General features: G+C 34.5%; 5 protein-coding genes across 5 annotated transcripts; 3 read left to right on the top strand and 2 right to left on the bottom strand.

The window, feature by feature from the left end:
- Positions 1 to 3,912, top strand: LOC125596905 (F-box protein DOR-like). The gene is made up of 3 exons (XM_048771899.1): positions 1 to 657; positions 1,350 to 2,492; positions 2,602 to 3,912. The coding sequence occupies exons 2-3, from the start codon at positions 1,379 to 1,381 to the stop codon at positions 2,631 to 2,633; spliced, it is 1,146 nt and encodes a 381-aa protein (XP_048627856.1). The 5' UTR covers positions 1 to 657; positions 1,350 to 1,378; the 3' UTR covers positions 2,634 to 3,912.
- Positions 3,913 to 6,518: 2,606 nt separating this feature from the next.
- On the top strand, positions 6,519 to 9,214 carry LOC111201348. Its single transcript, XM_022693065.2, has 5 exons — positions 6,519 to 6,850; positions 6,985 to 7,423; positions 7,493 to 7,741; positions 8,010 to 8,429; positions 8,514 to 9,214. Exons 2-5 carry the CDS (start codon positions 6,985 to 6,987, stop codon positions 8,735 to 8,737), a joined length of 1,332 nt encoding a protein of 443 aa, XP_022548786.1. The 5' UTR covers positions 6,519 to 6,850; the 3' UTR covers positions 8,738 to 9,214.
- A 304-nt stretch (positions 9,215 to 9,518) lies between these two features.
- On the top strand, positions 9,519 to 10,854 carry LOC111201274. Its single transcript, XM_022692945.1, has 2 exons — positions 9,519 to 10,007; positions 10,135 to 10,854. The coding sequence occupies exons 1-2, from the start codon at positions 9,519 to 9,521 to the stop codon at positions 10,852 to 10,854; spliced, it is 1,209 nt and encodes a 402-aa protein (XP_022548666.1).
- Positions 10,855 to 13,591: 2,737 nt separating this feature from the next.
- LOC106354870 lies at positions 13,592 to 16,145 on the bottom strand. Its single transcript, XM_013794914.2, has 6 exons — positions 15,900 to 16,145; positions 15,118 to 15,744; positions 14,892 to 15,026; positions 14,453 to 14,796; positions 14,289 to 14,370; positions 13,592 to 14,212 (listed from the first exon to the last, which is right to left on the bottom strand). The coding sequence occupies exons 1-6, from the start codon at positions 16,143 to 16,145 to the stop codon at positions 13,592 to 13,594; spliced, it is 2,055 nt and encodes a 684-aa protein (XP_013650368.2).
- A 2,060-nt stretch (positions 16,146 to 18,205) lies between these two features.
- LOC106356077 (protein NDR1-like) lies at positions 18,206 to 19,088 on the bottom strand. Its single transcript, XM_013795915.3, has one exon. The coding sequence runs from the start codon at positions 18,892 to 18,894 to the stop codon at positions 18,244 to 18,246; it is 651 nt and encodes a 216-aa protein (XP_013651369.1). The 5' UTR covers positions 18,895 to 19,088; the 3' UTR covers positions 18,206 to 18,243.
- Positions 19,089 to 20,253: the final 1,165 nt, after the last annotated feature.

Below are 20,253 nucleotides of genomic sequence, written 5' to 3'. Positions count from 1 at the left end.
TACATTGTACTCTGTTATACACTGTATTCCAGTAAGTTGAAATATCAAAATGTCCATGAGAATAAAATTATTCTTGCTTAAATAAACTTGCAATCATTTTCCTCTAGTCAAATCTTAAAACAAAATTATTTAGCAACTAAACTAAAGCCGTTGACGGAATTAATACTTTTGAAGACTTTCAATCATTCCCTCTAGTCAATATCCGAAAAAATAACAAGTTAACTATAGTTTTCGACGGCTTTCGAGTATATAGCAACTCTATTATGATATTCAATATGTTTATATGTGTATCTAAGATCTTGTTGTGAGTGCAAACAAAGTCTCCTATTAGAAGTTTAGACAAAGTCTCCACCAACTCTGATTAATACAAGATTTTTGGGAAAGAGCCCAATAACAAAACCATGCGGTCTTACCTCTTAAGCCCAAAGTGGACAATATCGTACTAATCAGCTGATATAGGCTCGAGAAAACCCAACAGATCTGAATTTTGCAACATGATAATTTGTTAGATTTGTTTCCTTTGGTTAGGATTAGGTATGATCATTTATATGTGGTTCTGATTCTTTAAAGATATGTAAAAAACGCCGATGAAACAATTATTTTGATTCCGTGGCGACGGATTTTGCTTCTGCAACAAATTCTTGATTTTGCGTTGGTGTATAATGATTCTTCTTTCTCGATCTAACAATAACTCATTTATTATCATGACATTATAATTTTCTATGCGGTTTAGAAAACAATAGCCATTGGTTTTAGAAGGCTTAGGTCCTAGGCGCCGCCGCCTAGATCGGTTTTTAGAACACTGGTTTAGATCATATTTCTAGGCTCTTTGTTTTTTTTTTTTTTCAGTTTTTCCTTATGCATAGATATGGAAGAAGGCTTTGATGCATTTTCCTCTCTTTTAAGCCCTTTTGCTTGGTTCTGATGGGTGTTTGGTGTTTGTTAGCTCTTTTTGGTCTTTATATGATGGATACCAAGGGGTAACTATGTTTATGAAGGCTTAGCGCTTAGGCGACGCCATCTCGAACGCTTTTTAGAACACTGATTTAGATCATATTTCTAGGCTCTAGGGATTAGTTTTCAGTTGTTAGAAATTCTCATGCATGGATATGAAAGAAGGGTTTGATGCATTTTCCCTTCTGCTAAACCCTTTTGCTTGGTTCTGATTGGTGTTTGTTAGCTGTCTTTTTGGTCTTTATCTGATGGATACCAAGAGGTGACTATGTGTTTGTTCGAGTAGTTAGCAGTTGTGTGCTGCTTACAGTCAGATAAATACACATACATGCTGCAAATATATCTGTTTCTGAAACTTTTTTATGGGCTAACCAATTTTTTTTTTGTCGATGCAGAGCCTTAGCAACAAGAAACAAACAAAAAAATGGTCGAGACGCGAGCTCAGCATCGCAGGCGAGTGACATCACTGACATGGGATGACGTAGAATCTAAACAAGATGTCTTTCGTGACATCTTATCTCGACTCTCAGTAAGGTCTATCCGTTCAGTGAAAACGGTTAACAGATACTGGCGTGACTCAGTTAGGGACAAACATTTTGCTACGATACATCTCGCTCAATCGAGAAAGAAGCCCTCATACATAGCTTGTCCTAGAGTAAACAACGCTATGGAGCTGTATTTGTTGAAGCCAGGGGAGTTCAACTTTCGACACCACGCTACAGTTGATCCTCCGGGAAGAAACGCTGAGCACCACATGCTCATGATAGCATCGTTCAATGGATTAGTATGCTGCATCAACCAACTCTCTGATGAAAATGAAGAAGATTTCCAGATATGGATCTGCAATCCTTCTACTGAACAGACTCTGCTTCTTCCTCAGGGCAGACCATCGTTTTGGACTGAACCAAGCATCGGAGTTGCATATGGTCCTGACATGAGCGAGTACAAAATTTTCCGCATAGTCTCTGATGGTGAGAATGGAGCAGGTTTGCACATAGAGTGTGAGGTGTATTCTTCTAGCACGTGGAGGATCATCGGCGCTGTGCCTCATCTTCCAATGTATGTTTTTCTTATCCCACACAGATCCAGTCATGTCTTTGTAGGAGGAAAAATCTACTGGCTTGTTTCTTTGGAAGATCCTGGTATAATCCTCTACGTGGATATGGAAGAGAGATTCGGAGTTATGGAGCTGCCTTACTATTCACCAGACCTGCGTTACGAAGACAGGATAACAGTTACGACGTATCTGATAAACCTGGGAGGATCTCTGTCACTTGTAGTTCTACATGTGGATTACTTTGACATATGGGAGTGGAAAGAAGCTAGTTGGGTACTTGTAATCGAAGATTATTTGCCATTCATGAACTTTTCTGAAACTGTATTATTCCTGACGTCATCAGAGAAGGAGATCCTGTGTGTGACTGAGTGGCAATGGTGGACTTATCATGTGAATACTAGAAAGTGGGAAGAAAGGGGCGGGCCTCCTACTCAATTTACGAGTCCTGCTATGTTCCCCTTCACCGAAAGCCTTCTTCCATGTAAGCTCTCTTTGTCTGTAAATAGTCTATATATACATGTATGTACGATAGTATGTTTCCTTCTTCATTGCTCTCTAATACAATGTGATATGTTGTTTTATTGAGCCAGGCAATGGTGGGGTGAGGCTAGAAGGAAGGTGAAGAAGAGTATTTATCATTTCTGGCTTGCTGGTGGTGATGGACAAAGTCTTTGCGTGGTGGTGCTTGATTTATCTTGCAGAGGCTGTGTTTCTCACTGGATATTCTGTTTTTATTTTTCCGTTCTAAAACTTCTCATTTCGTTTAACGTTTCTGGTTTGCATCATGTCCTAAACTTTTGGTTTTGTACTTTGTGTTTTATCGTTTGTTTCGGTTTGTAAACCTTTATCAACAGTAATAAGCTTTGTTTCCGAACCAAGGTTTTCATCCTACGTTATAAAAAGAGCTATTTTAGAGACTTCTAAGATGTGCCACATAGGCAAAAAATTCCTGGCCAATCAATCTACCAGTTCATCTCAGACTGGACTGATATCCATGTCAATTATGAAGCCCAAACAATTTATTTGAATCCCAGTTAATACTGAAGTCAGCCCAATATCCATTTACGGTATATGATACCAAGAAACTAAAAAACTCATTCTATTTTATGAAATTACATGCTTTTGTTTAGTCTTTCGTCACAGTGACCGGAGGCGTGTTGAATCACCAAGCTTCTCACGCATCCTACTATTATGCTATTTCAATTGAGGTTCTTAGTGTTGTTCTAACTTATATTTAAAAATAATTTTTATTAAATGTTATAGATTTTATTATTATCTTAATAAAATTTAATATAGATTTGATATATATTATATCAAATTGTATAAAACTAATAAAAATGATATAAAATTGTATAATTATCAAACATTTGGCCTAAACAATATTTTTAAAATTTTGTAGATATATAAGAAACTAAATATCATATGATTAGATATTTAGATGTTTAAAATTTGCATATTTTAAAAAGCTTTAGTAATACAAATTGTATAATTATATAAAAATAATAATATTACTAAATCTGGAATGTTATATATGAATATATATTTATTTTATAGATGATGCATAAGATATTACCAACATTAAATAAAATTATCCGTCTCATGTTTATTTTTTTAATTGTAGAGATGACATGTAGAAAAATGCCCAAAATGATCCTAATACCCTAGATATATAGAAAATATAAAAATTTGAAATATAATACAATAATTATTTGTAGATCCAAACTGGTACGTTTAACTTTATGGGACAAGGAGACGTCTAATTTCAGGGAGTTAAATCCCATATCTACCAGAAAAAACCAAATCGTAATCATCACAAGTATCATTCTACGGTTACATGAAGGTAATAAACTAAACATAAAGTTTATGTCAAACTAAATGCTTACAAATATTTCACTTTTTCAAGGAAACTATCACTCATAACCACACCTGGATCGCGCTTCTACTTTGACAACGATATTGATATCATACAACGCTTCCAAAAGAGGAATAAATTGCTATCCTAAACCTCATAGCAAACGACACCAGTCAACTTTTTTAAAATTTACGTTACAGCTTTCTACGTCAATTAAATAGGCACACTCAAATATTATTTTCTCTTACGAATATTAAATTCATCAACATAATTTATTATTCAAACTTACTTTAGTTTATAAAAAAATGATCATCGCTTCCAACGACTTCGCATTATAAAAGAAACAAAACTTAACTTACACTTTCAGAAACATCAAAACTCCCAATTTTAATTAAACTGTTCTTTAATTAAATATGTAATCCGCGCGAAGCGCGGACACGGGCTCTAGTTTATATAAAAGGGAAGCGTTAGTGATTTGTCCAGGGCCCGGCTTACACAGGAAAACTTTTGCGACCGTCCCAAGTCCATTCTTCTATTTTTAATAGGTAAACAATTTTATTTAAATAAATACTTATAATAGTTTGACAAAAATATTTATCAGAAACATTTTTAAGAATATAAGAAAGAGTCTCTCTCTACAAACACATCCAGTAACTATCTGGAACAAAGGAGCTTATCATGCCGGTTCCTGCTTTCATTGTAATCAATTGAGGCACTTAGAATCGTTTGGCTATGCAAGAGTTTATTATGATTCTCTGCCGGCAGGAGGAACCTCTTCTTTGAGGCCTCAGATGGGAAGTGAAGGCCTTTCAAAATTTTCATTTACAGCATGGACACTAAATATGGGTTGGTCAGCCATGATATAAATAAATTACTAGAGTCTCATCAATCATGTTTGGAAGAAAAAAAAACTACTAGTAAAAAACCTGAATTTTTGGTCAGAAATTTTATAATTGAAGATTTTTAACCTTTTCCCATGATATAAATAATTTTTCAACATTTCAGAAAAAAATATTTTGAAGTTTAGGAAAAAGATCAAATGGATAATGGTAAATATCTTTTCAGTGTAGTACTTAACACTAACAATTTTTTTTTTTTTTGAAAAAAATAATAATATTTTTTGAAAGCAAAAATGCAAAAATCATCCACATGAACAAATATGGAGGACTGCCGACCTAACTCATAATTTTTCATAACTACAATTTCCATCACTCTCTGATCATGAGATACCCCAAGACTATCTGCTAAATCTATGACAATTTCTCAATGTGTCTTGAAAGTTGAAACAATAAAATCCTTACTTTACCCTACAAATTTCACCGAATCTTTCCTAACCATTTTTTCAAAAGAAAAAAAAAAATATATATATATATATATGAACGATCGTGTTGTGTATGAATTTTTTTGGTGATTCTACAAATTGTTCGCGGATGATTTTTTGCATTACTGCTACTAACGTGTTCACACTATATTCATAAATGTGTTCACATTATATTTTTTTTTGATATAAAACTCACATATATAGTTTCAATAAAACATTGAATTTTTCGGTTCGAATAAAGATATATAATGAATAAAAAGGTAAACTATATATATTATTTTTATTGTTTACGGATAAAGTTGAGCAAAATATTCATAAATTTTGATTCGATTCGTTATCCGTTTTTATTGAACCAAAAAAATCTGGATATCCATAACTTTACGAAACAAATCAAATACTAAAATACAATATCCAAAAAAGAAGCAAATCATAAATACCAATATTTTTAGAAACAAACATCTAATTCAATCTGTTATATGCATATATATATACATATATGTAAATAATTATATATATACGTTATAATAATATTTTTATGAATTAAATTTAGGCCAAATTGGCCACAAAAACACGAAACAGAAGATTATTAGTAAAGCATGCAGAAACAACTTTTTTTAGGAAGTCGAATAGGAAGAAGCATGTGAATTTACATTCAAGTCCCGCGAAAAACGTGATGATATATATGTAGGCTATATCGGTATCGTAGGTAGGGAATATCTATGTTAGATATGATTGTCAGTTGTTGTCAGAAGAAAAGACAGTTTGTCTCACTTATACTCCCGCGCATCGGAGGTTTCGAAGCTTGATTTATGTGGAAATGAAGACAAATATATGTAAAAAACAACATTCAATTATTTATTCTTTTTGTCACGGATAGTATCTGTACAATAAAAGAAAATGTTTGGCTTATTCCCAAAAAGGATCTTCGTATCAAAAATGAAAAACATTTTCGTAGGAAGGCTTAAAGAGGAAAAAAACAATGGACATCAAAAGTACGTAGTATGGGCAATGAAACGTAATGTGGGTAGAATAATAACAAAAATTTTTGTAATGGGAGATTACAGTTCTGGTTAACTGGGAAACATGGTTACCAACGTGTTGAATTCATACGAACTAGCAAGGTTTAAGAATCATAAGATCGGTTCAATTAATCGAAAAGGACAATAAAATATCAATTTCAAAAGTGTGTAGGTGATGAATTAAAAATAAAGTCCAAAAAGTAATACCTTGTGCGTAAAACGTTTTGAACCGTGACAATATGATAGTGGAACATTTACCATACCGATTAATATTGCTTACTATTAATGAGATAAATTGTCTGACCATATCGGTTTTTACATGTTTGTCATTTAAATTATACAAACCGAAACATGTAAACCAATTTAACAATGCAATTGTTGCAAGGAACAATTCGAGAATGCTGTATATTAATATAATATTGCAGTTGTCAGAGATATTTTCGTAACCTATAATATAATCATGATGCCTATCACTAGGTAGCCGGTGCAGACTACACTTGCGTATTAGCTGGATATTGTGCAAGTAACTTCACCTTCTCCTCCAATAATTGCTATAAATACATGCTCCCAGATCAATATGGCGATATAAAGAATCATCACCAAATCCAGTTTTCTTTGTGCCATCCCGAAGATTGGCTTAAAATAAGGTAGCTAAATTTATAACTTTTTTAGGGTTTATCTTTTACTGATAAAGATAAAGTATTTGCTGCTTTAGATTATTTTAGATTTCCATACACAAGTATTTGACATTGACTGGAAATTTTTAAACGATTTTGTATAGATGGAAAGATTGGTGAAGCTCTCTTTAGGGCTTTGGACTAAAAATTCAAATGGAGATTGGTCGTTTGAGGTAACTTCTTCTTATCACGGTGAAGCCATCATAATCAACAACAACGAAACCTTTGATGGTCTGGTCGAGTTGATTCGTATAAGGTTAAATCTCGGGATACTAACTCCCGTTGCCTTGACTTATCAACTCCCTGACTGGATGATTGTCCCTGATGGTCCAAAAACGCTGCCGATCACCTTATCCTGTGACAAGGATGTTGAGATTCTGACAAGTGTAAGAGACTACATGTCTGAGGCGGTGCTCTACGTAACTAGTGCACCTGAACTAGTTGCAAGGTACGAGTTCTTGCGTCGATCGCCTTTCACTATAGGTGATACAACTTACCTCGAAGAGGGCGTATCAGAAGCCCAACATCGTCAAGCCATTCTTGGTTAGTCCATAATAATTATTAAAAATCAGATCAAAAGGGTTAACTGATTTTATATTTAATTTTTAATAGATTTGGTTGGAGGCCATCCGATCGTATGTAGCAAACACATATTGAAAATAATGTTCAATGAGCCACAACTCCTCATTGAATTTCGTGTTGCTCTTGAGATAGAAATGGTATATGGTCTGCCTAATGACAACGTCCAAGCAGAAGAGGCAACAGGGTTTCCACGGTTAACCGTCGACGATGTTGTAGCTATGGCAGAAGCCGGTACCATTTCACCGGAGGAAGAGTTCTACTACGCTGAAAATGAAAAAGGTATAGGAGACTTAATTTTCTTAACTAATAGTAGTACTAATTAAACCGTAATGACTAGTAATAGTATTTGTTTCTTCACTCATAAATATATAGAAGGTTAGAAAAGTGATATTAAAGTAATATATTGATTTATATATCAATGGTTTCACTTGTGACTGATAAACGTAATAGTGGAAATGGATACAAGAACATCCGGTTTATAAACCAAAATCTATTTTATTATATTTAATCTGTATAACAAATACTAATGTTTATAATTTATTCCTAGTGCTCTACGGTGAACCGATGAATATTGAGGAGTTGCAATATGAAATCCCAATTGGCCAACCAGCATCTCTTCTGAATCATTCAACCCCTCTACAAGTGGAGCCGCTAAATGTTTGGAGAGACATGACGGAGGAAGAGGAATACTGGGATGGAATAGCCGGTCATGAAAATGACTATGAAGTCTACTATGCACATTCAACCCACCCAACTGAAGGTGTGATTGGTTTGCCTCTTGCTCCAAATCGAAGAATCGCAGCCCCCCAACCAGCAATAATAATCATCATCGACGATGATGATGGCTCGACCACCGCTTCTTCAGACGGTTTGAACGAAAACAACATCATCACTTCTGCCCCTCCATCTGAAGTTATCGCAACAATTGCTATGGAACTATCAAACAATGGACCGAGTGTTATGGAAGGTAGAGTAAAAGAAAAAACATAGGGAATTTTTGAGAATCATAGTAATATTGAACTTAAGTTTTCTATTTTTGTCGATTGTGTAGGTGATATCTCTACAGTAGTGGGTAACATAAACCAAGCAGGATCTTCAGAATTTCCTATTGGCCCAACTCCAGAGGACAACTCCAACAAGGCAGAACCTACCCTTGATCTAACCCTTACTCTTGGAAATAAAGTACCAAGCAATGGAGATGTTCCCGTCGAATCTTTGAATGGCTCGTGCTCTGATCCGGATGAGGGCAGCGGTGTGTTTCGTCCCTTCTTTTAAGAACTGCATGTTTAAATCTATTAGAATAAATAAGTTGCCTCTTTTGTTGTGAAATAGTTGGCTCAAGAATATCGTATTTTGGCTTGTTTGAACACCACTGATGCAGAACTTATATGTTTGTGGAAGTTTGTAATGTGAAAATATGAACGTAAAATATGTTATCCTATTTTATATTTCTCAATTAGTAACTAACAAAGGCGGGAAATCCGAATATTGTAGGAAACGAAACAAATAATTCTGAGGAATTATATGTGAGAAATATTTTCAGAAATAGAGCTGATTTCAAACAACAAATGGCATCTTACGCATTGAGATGTAAATTCCGGTTTAAAAACTCACGTTCATCACCAGATGGGATGGTTCTTCAGTGCATAAGTTTAACATGCAATTGGAGGGTTTATGCAGTAAAACTGAAGAATGTTGAAAAATATGAAGTTCGAAAACTAAATTTGGACCATACATGTTCCGTCGACGAACGTGCAAGTATACAACAAAAAATTCAGTAAACCATACTAACCGAATCAGGCCAAGTGCGTAACAAATATATAACTTTCGAGTAAAGACAATATAGAAATAAAATATTAAATATGTCTTTCTAAGAACAAATTTTTTTTCAATTTTTCTTACATATGGTATCCTGAAAGAGTACAATAACTGAATAATAAAAAACCGTACCGCAGGATATGAAGATCACGCTACCCATACCGTCATTGGAGAGATAATAAAGACAAGATTTGCTGGCCAAGGTAGTGGACCACGGCCTAATGAGATTATCCAACTAATGCTAGGAGATCACGATATTAGGATTTCATATTGGAAGGCATGGAGGTCTCGTGAGGTTGCCCTCGACTATGCGAAAGGCTCATGTGCAACATCCTACAAATTGCTTCCGGATTATCTTCAGCGACTAGTAAGAGCAAATCCAGGGACTTTAGCCGAAATCCATACAATATACGATGCTGGAGTCGGTCATAGGTTCAAATACATGTTTTTAGCTCTTGGTGCCAGTATTGATGGATTCAGCCATATGCGTAATGTTATCATAATTGACGGAGCTCATTTGAGAGGGAAATATGCTGGTTGCTTACTAACCGCTTCAGCTCAGGATGGAAATTACCAGGTTTTCCCTATTGCGGTGGGAATTGTTGACGGTGAAAATGACAATGCATGGGAGTGGTTCCTAAAGATGCTTTTGCAATTCATTACAAACGAGGACAATGTTGTATTCATTTCAGACAGACACTCATCCATATACAAAGCAATTTCAAAGGTATACTTTATAATTTATATATAAATATGTCACGACATTAACTTCCTTACATAGAAAAAGCTGTTTTTTTAAAACATATTTATTGGTAACAAATAATAATATGAATTTGTATTGTATATGGTTGAAGGTGTATCCAGCAGCAAAGCATTGCGCTTGTATTTTACATCTGAAACGCAACATCCAAACTTATTTCAAAAACAAACATCTCGGTTACTTGGTGGGCAAGGCAGCCAGGGCCTTTCAACTCAGCGAATTTTACACAACCTTCAATGAAATTAAGAACATCAATCCTTCATGTGCTGAATACCTATTAGATATCGGTTTAGAGCACTGGGCCCGTGCTCATTGCTCCGGAAATCGGTACAACCTCATGACAAGCAATGTAGCAGAGACATGGAATTCTGTTCTTCGAAATGCAAGAGAGTATCCGATACTACATTTGGTCGAGTACATCCGTTCTAAACTGATGAAATGGTACGCAGAAAGACGTGATGTAACACAACATCCGAATCGTATGTTAACTCCACGTGTGACCAGTATTGTTGAAGAAAATTTTGAAATCAGCGGTGGGATGCTTGTTTGCCAGATTAACACTGGTGAGTTCGATGTAAAAGACAAAGACAGAATATCTTACCATGTTAACCTACACACCAAATCTTGCAGCTGTTTCTCATTTCAGACGCTCCTCATTCCTTGCCCCCATGCCATTGCGGCGGCAATCAAAGAGAAATCAAGTATTAAATCGCTGGTTTCCAATTTTTACACAATGGACACTCTAGTTGCTGCATATGCCGGGAATATATTGCCTATAAGCAGCGAGGTCAATCCAAGTATCGAAGGGACATAAGGTGAAAGTGAGTCCATCCAAATATGCCCACCCACAAGTCGTCGTCCACCAGGGAGACCTCGGAAAAGCCGGATATTGTCTACTGGAGAAATAAGGGTAAGCAGCTTACCTTCAACTATTCAAATAAAATGAAAGTCTTACACAATTTGTTTTCCGTAGATGAAGACTCCAAGGAAGAGACATGTGTGTAGCCGTTGTAAAGGTGTGGGTCATAACAAAGCCACATGCAAAGTGGCAATATAAAAAGAATGTGCATGAAGTTAAAGTTGGCTTATCTCGGATGATGAAGGTGTTTGATAAGAATAAAAGATTGTGAAATACTAAAAAACGTTAAACATGCTTTTGTAAAATATTTGTATCCATGATCGGTTAGAGGCAGGTTTGTACTTGTTCCCGAGATTATGAAATAAATAAAAGCCAATGTCTAAGTTTGAAATATATAAGTCGTTAAAGACTTCTATGTATAGTAACTGACTTACCCTTTGTTTCGTTCAAGTTGATAAGATGAAAACATAGATAAGAAAACCATCGGCTATTATAGCTAATAGACAATGACATATAGTGAATCATATCCAGTATATGGGAATTTAGTACGAAAGCCTAAGTTTTATAGCGAGCTTTGTAATATTATATGATATGTGAGACTAACTATATATTATAGCATAGCACAAATGTGTAGTATTCATCGTAACAAGTAACTTCCCAATCTATCGACCCAAATATTCATATTGGTGTGAATAATTGGTAATTGTTTAAAAGAGTTCTACACCTTAATAAGAATGGTATGTTTTCCGGTTTCCAATTAAACTAATACAACAACATGATATTACCATAATGAGTCCTATACTATAGACATGCACCAGTAATTTCATAGGTGACCAAATAATAGTGTCGTTCAAAACTGATGCATATTAAACGATATTCTATATTTTAGGACGGTCCTATATTAGTCGTATACTATAGAGTTGCAGTTCATATTCTGGTTTCATAAAATATATTACATTCCAAACTGACAATTAGTAAACACGATTTTCAAATATGTTACATAAATATTTCCAGCATACATTACATTAGAAATTTTAAACACACCAATAAAGAAACCACGAAATTTAGAAACTTAAGAACAACAACCAACATTTATTCAGATAACAAGATGAAAGGAAATACAACTTCATTCGCAAACCATAGTAGCATGCTTATTCTTCCGAAAGTGTTTCAGACACATTCACCACCTCAACTTCTACCCTTGTGACCCAGAGGGAGAAGATCCCGAACCTAACCAAATATAGTGTTAGCCAGTTATTAAAAAACCAAACTTACAAATTAATATTAACATATAAAATGTTTTTAACCTTCAGCTTCTGTAGCCATGGAGGGCAAACCTTGCGCACCTCTTTCTTCGGATTTTGCCTTCTCAATTTCTAAATGAACCCTGTAGATTGGAACCATCTCTTCCTCTTTAAAACATTCCTCAAGGACCTCATTGCTTGCAAGAAGCTCTTTCTCGTTATAACCTAGGAAAACAATTTTTTTAATAAATGTACTTTTTTAATATTGGCTAATAGAAAGTATCAATATATAAGTACTATATATCTAACCTTTGAATACAAAAGTTGCACCACTTATAGTGAAAGTAGTTTGACTAAGAAACTGGTAATGAGCCACATTTTCAGCACCCGAAGAAACACATAGCTTTAGTTCAGACCACCAAGAACGGATTTGCATCATCGTTTCAACTTGTGGGGTAGTTGTCAATGTAATAGGCGGTGTACGAGTTCCCTCAGGTTCAAGCATCCATTCAGGTAGGTGATAGGCCAGTACCATGGGTGTCTCAGGCTTCAATTTATAGCGTTCACGGATAATGGTCTCCAAATCTTCCACCGTCTCAGTTGGTTTGACCATAACCGTATAGCCGAGATCACTTGGGTTCCTATGGAAAGTCCAATGTCCATCGTCGGCACAACGCCATGCACCGTGATGTAAAGTTACACTCAGTGGAATTGCCATCTAGAAAATAAAAAGGAGGAATTAGAAACCGAGTTTGTTACAAGTATTTAAACCAAAATTTTTAACAATATTAATCTATTCCACTGCTCCCTTCTGACTGTAAGTAAATGGATGATAACTTGTAAACAAGTATCGTAATATATAGACGAATTGTGGTAACAAGTCCATGGATAAGATAAACCAATAATTCATCCACAAAAATAATTGAAGGACAAAGTTGCCTACTCTACTATAGGTATGATGATGATATTCGATACTTCATAGAACACGACACATAGCTGAAAATTGTATAGGAAAGATAAGACAACTCACACAACTTTCTATACGCGTGCACTACTTGTAAACATCAACAACAACACTTGTTGTCGTATTTCCAACATCAAAACTAAGAATATTTTCCTCTAATAACATAAATAGGATGTTCTTATGGCTTAATCAGGTAACTGAACTAAAAAATCCAATTATTAAAACCGGATTACTTCCCATTTATACAATAATTTTAAATTATAGCTTTTTCGAGAACAATTTGAAATGTATTAAAAAAAATTATTTAACACAGCCAAATATAATATATGAAAATAGTTCAAGAACATAACAGAGTTTGAAAGTCCAAAGGAAACGTACACAAGCAACATATTACATACAAGTTGTCTCAATTATACAAGTCCAACTCATTACAAGAATTAAAAAGGAAACTTAGAAAAACAAACACTTCAGCATCAAGCATACCCTATAACTTTTCCTTGAACTCATACGCCAGTATTGCTGCACTCTTACTCTTCTCTACGAGCACATCATCACCAATATTCTTACAAGCTTCTGGTCCATATAAAGCATGCCTCGCCATAAAGAGCAAAGACATCAAACCAGAATCGGCTTCATTCTTAATCTGGACGACTGATTTTGGCCTAGCAACATCATAACACTGAATAACCGGATCAGTTTCAATGTCAAGAGAAGCATATCTAGCAAGATACGGTAACATTTGTATGACAGGGGTAATTATCTTCTCTAACGCCTTCTGCTTGTGCAATGCCAAGCATGAATCTAGGATGGTGACAGTCCCACACACAGCGTCAAAACAAATACCAACCCAATGTTTGTTCCCAACATTTAAAGGAAAATAATACTTTCTTGGATTGACCTTTGGAGCTTCTTTGGTTGGGAAAATACCACTCAATGATTTTGGAAATATGTAGGACTCCTTGTTCTTACTCTTAAGAAACCTGGGAAAGTTCTTCATTATAGCAGCACCAAACTTGGTATCAAGAAACTCAGCACTCTGTGAACCTTCAGAAGGTAACTGATCCAAAATAACCGACCGTAAAACTCTAATAAGAATATCAACAACCTGTAGACGTAGATAATATAAGAACAAATATACCACCATTATATATAGTTGAATACTGCTATTATCCGGAAAATACCTTGGCAGTGTAATTTCGTTGCCTCTCACAAATTAGCAGAATTTCCCTTCTAGACACAGCTAAACCAGAAACGTTGATCACACTAAAAACCAAAAGCAAAGAACATTTAGTAATATATTCAATATTTCCAACTGATGTTAATGCAAAGAACGAACAAAACTTACAAATTTGACTTCATTTTGTACTCCAGATTCGTGAACTTCCTTACCAACTCTGAAATATCAAGTGTCGCAAATATGCTCCTCTGAGATTCCTTAGCCCTTGACAATAAATGAGGCCCACAAAGGTAATCCTCTACAAGACCCGATGGAACCGTCTTTTGCCTCTTACTTCTACGTGACGATGAAATTCCTTCTATATTGTCATCCACATTCGTGTGAGACAACTGTACATGGTCAGGACAAGTTTGTCCCAAAATAGGGATGTCTTCTTGAATCTGTTCATCCTGAGTTAGACCAAGCGAAAAGGAAGGTTCATCTGCAATGTTGTCTTTGTTATTTTGCGGAGTCTGATTTAGAAGAACAATAAATGTAATAAATTAAAACTATTCTACCATATAATATAGATCACTAAGTCAATCCGATAACAGTTCAAACATCTTACCAACTTTTGTTGGAATGACTGTTGCCTCGATCGATTCTCGCTATTAGCTGATTGCGCACCTGACTGAATTACCGGAGTTCCACATACATTGCCGGATTCAACCTGTTGTTTCTTCGTCGGAGTAGGATTAACGGACTGAATGTTATAAAAATAAGTTGTTAGTTCATAAGACAAGAAATAAACGGTTATACAAATTTCCAAAAAATTATGTGAACATAATTGATACCTCACATATACGGTTCGAGCGGGGAGGTGTAGAGTATTGACTAGTGTCACGTAGAACGTTTTCGATTGTCTTTGCATTTGCGTCGGCAACATGGCTGGTATGACATCTGGGAACGATTAAATTTGTCGGAGAAGACGGTTGATAATTTCCCGGGCCGTTATGCGCAGCAAGGTGGTCTTTACAAACTTCTGAAACGATATCCTTAAGAGATGAAAGCATTTCCCCCTTAAACTTACCCAACAACGTCTCAACTTGTTTACGAACACCCCCCTCTATGGCATCAACACGAGATGAACCTATCTTAATGTTGGATTCCAGTACATCAATCTGAGGTTTGATTTTGTCAAGCACAAGGTCAACGATGACACTGTTCTCAGCTTCCGACGAAGTAGTAATATCCTTCTTTGGTCTCTTACACTTTGCAGATGATTTGACCTTTTCTCGCATATGAACAACATCAATCTTTCTAATCCCACCGCGGAAACACGAATTATTGAATTGATAGTTACGCCTGATGGCCTCGACCAAGTTATCAACTCTTGAATCATGAACTTCATCATGCCGAACTAAAATGGCCTCATCAATAGGTCGCTCTGGATCTTGAACCAAGATGCTATGAACAATAACCTTCACACAAACAAAAATATGTTATTCAGTAGGGCTACATTAATCAATTTGTAACCAAATATGAAATAAGAACTAATATAAGATATATGGCCAATTGCAAGTTTCTACTATATATAGACAAGAAACAACTAATATTGGGAGATAAAATGACTTACATCAGTTCTCTTGTCCAAATTCCGTGCATGTGCCGGATTGAGAGTCCGTTTCTTTGTAAAAATATCTCGCCCACTTCCATCAATATCTTCACTATCAGAATCAGATGAAGAACACGAATCTTGCACAACCTCAGTCAACGCCGGAACCGCTGCAACCATTACAAGCTGTATTGCAAGAGCAAATCCTTTTAATGCGATAGTGTTTTGAGACAAAGCTATCTCATCTCTCTCTTTGATACTAGCCATCAGCATATCAACTGCTACCCGTCCCCAAGGAAACGAAAAAAGGCATCTAGATCTTTAATAGCTTCAACATGATCTCTAGATATCTTCATATTAAGACTAGTTGGAAGAAGAACTGATTCAAGCAACGCCAAGCATGCATATCTAATACGGATGTCTCTGTCTTTAACCGTTTTGCGGTAGAGCATCTTTATAACAGAGGACACTGTAACCACTTCAAGTTTTCCAAATAAACATGGCCAATAAGGTTGCTCCGCTATTGTTGCCTTCAACTTCATCTTTGACTTCTGCGGGAAATTCCCACAAGGTAATCCCGTCACAATCGCAAATTCTCTAATAGAAAATCTTACCGGTTTACCTGCAAATCGGAACCAAGTTTCATGCTTTTTCTTTGTCTTCAGCTGCCTTGATAACATATATCGCGCAAATCTTCCGGAAAATACGGGTTTGTCGGCTATCTCTATCAACTTCCCAAATGAAGATCGCCTAATAATATCAACCTCCTATTCATCTAACGCATTTAAGATGCGTTGTGGAGCAGTGGATGATTGATAAGTAAGAATTCGAACCCCAACTGGTTCTTCGCCGGCGGCAAACATCATCTCCGGAATTTTTTGCATGTCTGGTTCTTCAGGTTCTTCTGAACAGTCAACAAGCCGTGCGGAAACCATAACTACAAGAATTTTCTTCCGGTAATTAATCGAGAGGTGTTCTTCGTAGACTCCGCAAAAATGTTCTTCTTACTTTAGTAATGTGAGATATAATGGAGAAGCTGGATTGTTTGCAGTGTTCGATATATTCTATAACTTGCTACAGTAGACAACATTCATTATTAAAGCAACATCTTGAATTTCTAGCTCCCTATATCGTAGCCGATACAGAGTACGAACACCTATATATAGGGTTATTTTTGGAATATATAGAACCTCAAACAGTACATAACCAGCCGACGAATTAATCTTTTTTCCGTGTATATCAGGTGCAATTGCTCTTAAATTTATTATATTAGATACTAGAATTTAAAAAATTAACTAATTTTTTATTTTTGTAATAAAATGTTGTTATTAAATTTTTAAATTATTTTTAAAATTTTATTTTATTTACGGATCAAATCGGATATTCTTTAAAATTTCTAAAATATTTCGGATATCCGAGTCACCGAATATCTAGGTGGCTAAAGATCAAATCGACACGAATGCTTCCAAATACCCAGATATTCGATATGTGCCCACCCCTATTTACGGATACAATTTTATTTTCTTTATATGAAAAAATGACTAATGTGAAGGCCTTTTTATTTTAAATTAATTTTAATTTTATCTTTCATGTATTATTTTGAACAAAAATGTCATTTAATATTAATTAACAATATCTTTATATATTTGTCAACTATTTTCATATATTTTTTATATACACATACATGTGCACCTTGATGTGAGCACTTTGCAACTAAGTATTCATCACAACTGAAAAATCTAATTTTTTTGAAAGTTGAAATTTTTTTCTTAATGCTTTTTTCACTACCAACCAAATTGTACTGAAATGATTTGTCTTAATAATTTTTTTTTCTTTTTCTTAAACTATTATCTGTTTAGAAACTATAATATGAAATTATTGGTTCGACATGACGGCTATCTAAAATTCATAACATGAAAATAAATAAATAATATTAATTTTTGGTTTTTACCGGAAAAAAACAAGAAATCAAACATTTTAACCGAATAAACTAAAATGAATATTAATTTAAAATAATAATTATATTTTAAAAGATTAAAAACCAAAAACAAAACTTAAAACCGAACGAATATCCAGATTAAACAGATTTAATATCTTTTTCTTAAAAATAACGAAACTAATAATCACATCCCGCGCAAAACAAAACAATAATAGGATCAATTATTCAATGAAGTACTTGGTCGACTTGAGAAGCTACAAAGAAAAAGACGGAAGAATACAAAAAAGAAACAATAAAAGTTCAAGGAAAAAAAACTCAAAGCAATTCTAATGAAAGAGTAAATAAAACCAAATTTGACCCAAAAAAAAGAGTAAATAAAACCAACAACAACAAAGAAGCAAATGAAAATCAAAAGCACCAAACAGTTCAACAAATAGCAAAGAAAGCAAGCAGATTCGTCAAAACACAAACAGGAAAATAGCTTCTTAATGAAGAAGATGAAGAAGAGTCAGATTTCTTCAACCTAATCCCTTTCTTATTAGCTTTAACTCCATCCCCGTTGACTCCAACTTCAGCACCAACGTCGACCCCAAACCTCCTAGTTTTCCAAAACGAGTTCTTGTACCTCACTTGTGTCTTCAGGTTTATCCGAAAACTCGCCAATCCATTAGGCAAAACCGCTTCTAAAACTGTCTGGTTGTTCAGAGGCACAACCTGACCCCACTTCTTGGCTTTCTTCTTGCGTCCCTGGTAGAATCTTGGCACCGTGTAGTTAGCGATGAATACATAGGTGACGCTGGAGAAGGAAAGGTGGACGTCGTCATAGTAGATTCCTTGTTCACTGTTTGGATTAGCTAGACGAACCATGAAGTTGAGAGTGGTGTTGAGTCGTGAGTTTAGGGTTTTGTTGAGGGCTGGAACGTAAAAGTATTCGACTGAGCATTTTGGAATGTCTGAACCCGTTGGACGTAGATTTATCCAAACTATGAGAATGATAAGTCCAGCTAAGATGGTTAACCAAAAGCCAAAGCGCCACCAGCAACTTGGGGCTCTTCCTTCAGCTTCAAGACGACTCATTTTTTTCTCAAACTTTTGATATTTTGGCAACTCAAAGACACGACTAAATAAGAGCCTGGAGACAGATTTAAAAAATATACAAAAATTAAATTAATTAATGCATGATTGATGATAAATAATATAATTCGAAGACTTCTTACGGTCTTATATAGAAAGACCAAAGCTGTTTCCAAAACAAATATATATACAAAGACTAAAACGCAATGTTCGTCTTTGGTAAAGCCAAAAGGGATGTTCAATAACAGATCCCATTAATCAAACCAAAATTTTGACATTGTAAAGATCAAATGGTTTATACATTTTATTTGTTGGATACTCATTTCTTAATTACCAAAAGATCGAAATCCTTTAACAAAAAAAATAATACCAAATGATTGTGCACTGAAACCATATGTAATTCCTATAAATCTGAAATCACATCAAGTATCCAATAGTAGTTTCATTATAAGCATCACCTGATCGTGTGATCCCTAGACTTCATATTTAATATATTTTTTCCAGTTAACTAAAAATACTTGATTATACGTTATAATTAATTACTATCTTATTAATAAGTAAAGGTAAAAGAGTTTCACCTGTCTTCAGGGTAAGTTCGATTATAGTTTTTTTTTTTTTTGTGATATATTCAAACACATTTCAGTTAGACGAGTGTACTCAATAAAGAACTTCCCTAATTTTTTAAAGATGGATTTTGAAAAAACACGCTGAGAAGAATATTTCAATTTGGATAAGAGATTAAGAGTATGCCAAGTTGCCAACTACAGTAATTTAACTATTTATAAAGATATTTGAAATTTTACTATTTATAAAGATATTTATTGTTTTCTGTGATTTAATCAATTTGAGGAACAAAAATATATTTGTTTAAACGAAAAATTCAGCGTACTTATATCTATAATATTATTTCAGAAGTCAATTTCCTATGTGTCGCTCTCACGTTAATTCTCACAATTGTTGATTACACTGATACCCTTAATAAATTAATTTACATTTTAAATACTATTATTTATTTTTATATTTAGTTTCCTTTTAAAAATTTTTGAAAAATATACACATATTATAAAAAGGAAAATTTTTATGAAGTTAAAAAACGAGAATTGAAAACGAAAATATATGTATATATAATATGATTTCATAAAAAACGGAAAGTTCACAAAAAAGTAATATTATATTTAATTTTTTTTTAAATAACATAAAATACTAGGGTAGGTCCGCCCTACGGGCGGGATTTGATAGATCGGTTTTTATTAAAGATGTAATTTTTTGTAAATTTTCTTTTATGTTAAGTTGGGTGTGAGTTTGATTATGTTATCTACGACAAATTTCAACTATATAACTAAAAATTATTGCATTCTTTTT

The sequence above is a fragment of the Brassica napus genome, unplaced genomic scaffold (assembly GCF_020379485.1).
Source record: "Brassica napus cultivar Da-Ae unplaced genomic scaffold, Da-Ae ScsIHWf_1320;HRSCAF=1886, whole genome shotgun sequence".
In the NCBI taxonomy this organism is placed as follows: Eukaryota; Viridiplantae; Streptophyta; class Magnoliopsida; order Brassicales; family Brassicaceae; genus Brassica; species Brassica napus.
The sequence above is the reverse complement of the archived record's forward strand: the minus strand, read 5'-3'. Positions and strand labels throughout refer to the sequence as shown.

What these genes read in the sequence shown, in the direction of transcription:
- LOC106354870 (XM_013794914.2), bottom strand. Translation starts at nt 16,145, where the DNA reads ATGGCTAGTATCAAAGAGAGAGATGAGATAGCTTTGTCTCAAAACACT. An exon ending in ATTTGGACAAGAGAACTGAT is followed by an intron (nt 15,745 to 15,899) that starts GTAAGTCATTTT and finishes GTTTGTGTGAAG; the next exon opens with GTTATTGTTCATAGCATCTT. An exon ending in AGTCATTCCAACAAAAGTTG is followed by an intron (nt 14,797 to 14,891) that starts GTAAGATGTTTG and finishes CTTCTAAATCAG; the next exon opens with ACTCCGCAAAATAACAAAGA.
- LOC106356077 (XM_013795915.3), bottom strand. Translation starts at nt 18,894, where the DNA reads ATGAGTCGTCTTGAAGCTGAAGGAAGAGCCCCAAGTTGCTGGTGGCGC.
- LOC111201348 (XM_022693065.2), top strand. Translation starts at nt 6,985, where the DNA reads ATGGAAAGATTGGTGAAGCTCTCTTTAGGGCTTTGGACTAAAAATTCA. An exon ending in ACATCGTCAAGCCATTCTTG is followed by an intron (nt 7,424 to 7,492) that starts GTTAGTCCATAA and finishes AATTTTTAATAG; the next exon opens with ATTTGGTTGGAGGCCATCCG. An exon ending in CTACGCTGAAAATGAAAAAG is followed by an intron (nt 7,742 to 8,009) that starts GTATAGGAGACT and finishes ATTTATTCCTAG; the next exon opens with TGCTCTACGGTGAACCGATG.
- LOC111201274 (XM_022692945.1), top strand. Translation starts at nt 9,519, where the DNA reads ATGCTAGGAGATCACGATATTAGGATTTCATATTGGAAGGCATGGAGG. An exon ending in TATACAAAGCAATTTCAAAG is followed by an intron (nt 10,008 to 10,134) that starts GTATACTTTATA and finishes ATATGGTTGAAG; the next exon opens with GTGTATCCAGCAGCAAAGCA.
- LOC125596905 (XM_048771899.1), top strand. Translation starts at nt 1,379, where the DNA reads ATGGTCGAGACGCGAGCTCAGCATCGCAGGCGAGTGACATCACTGACA. An exon ending in CACCGAAAGCCTTCTTCCAT is followed by an intron (nt 2,493 to 2,601) that starts GTAAGCTCTCTT and finishes TTATTGAGCCAG; the next exon opens with GCAATGGTGGGGTGAGGCTA.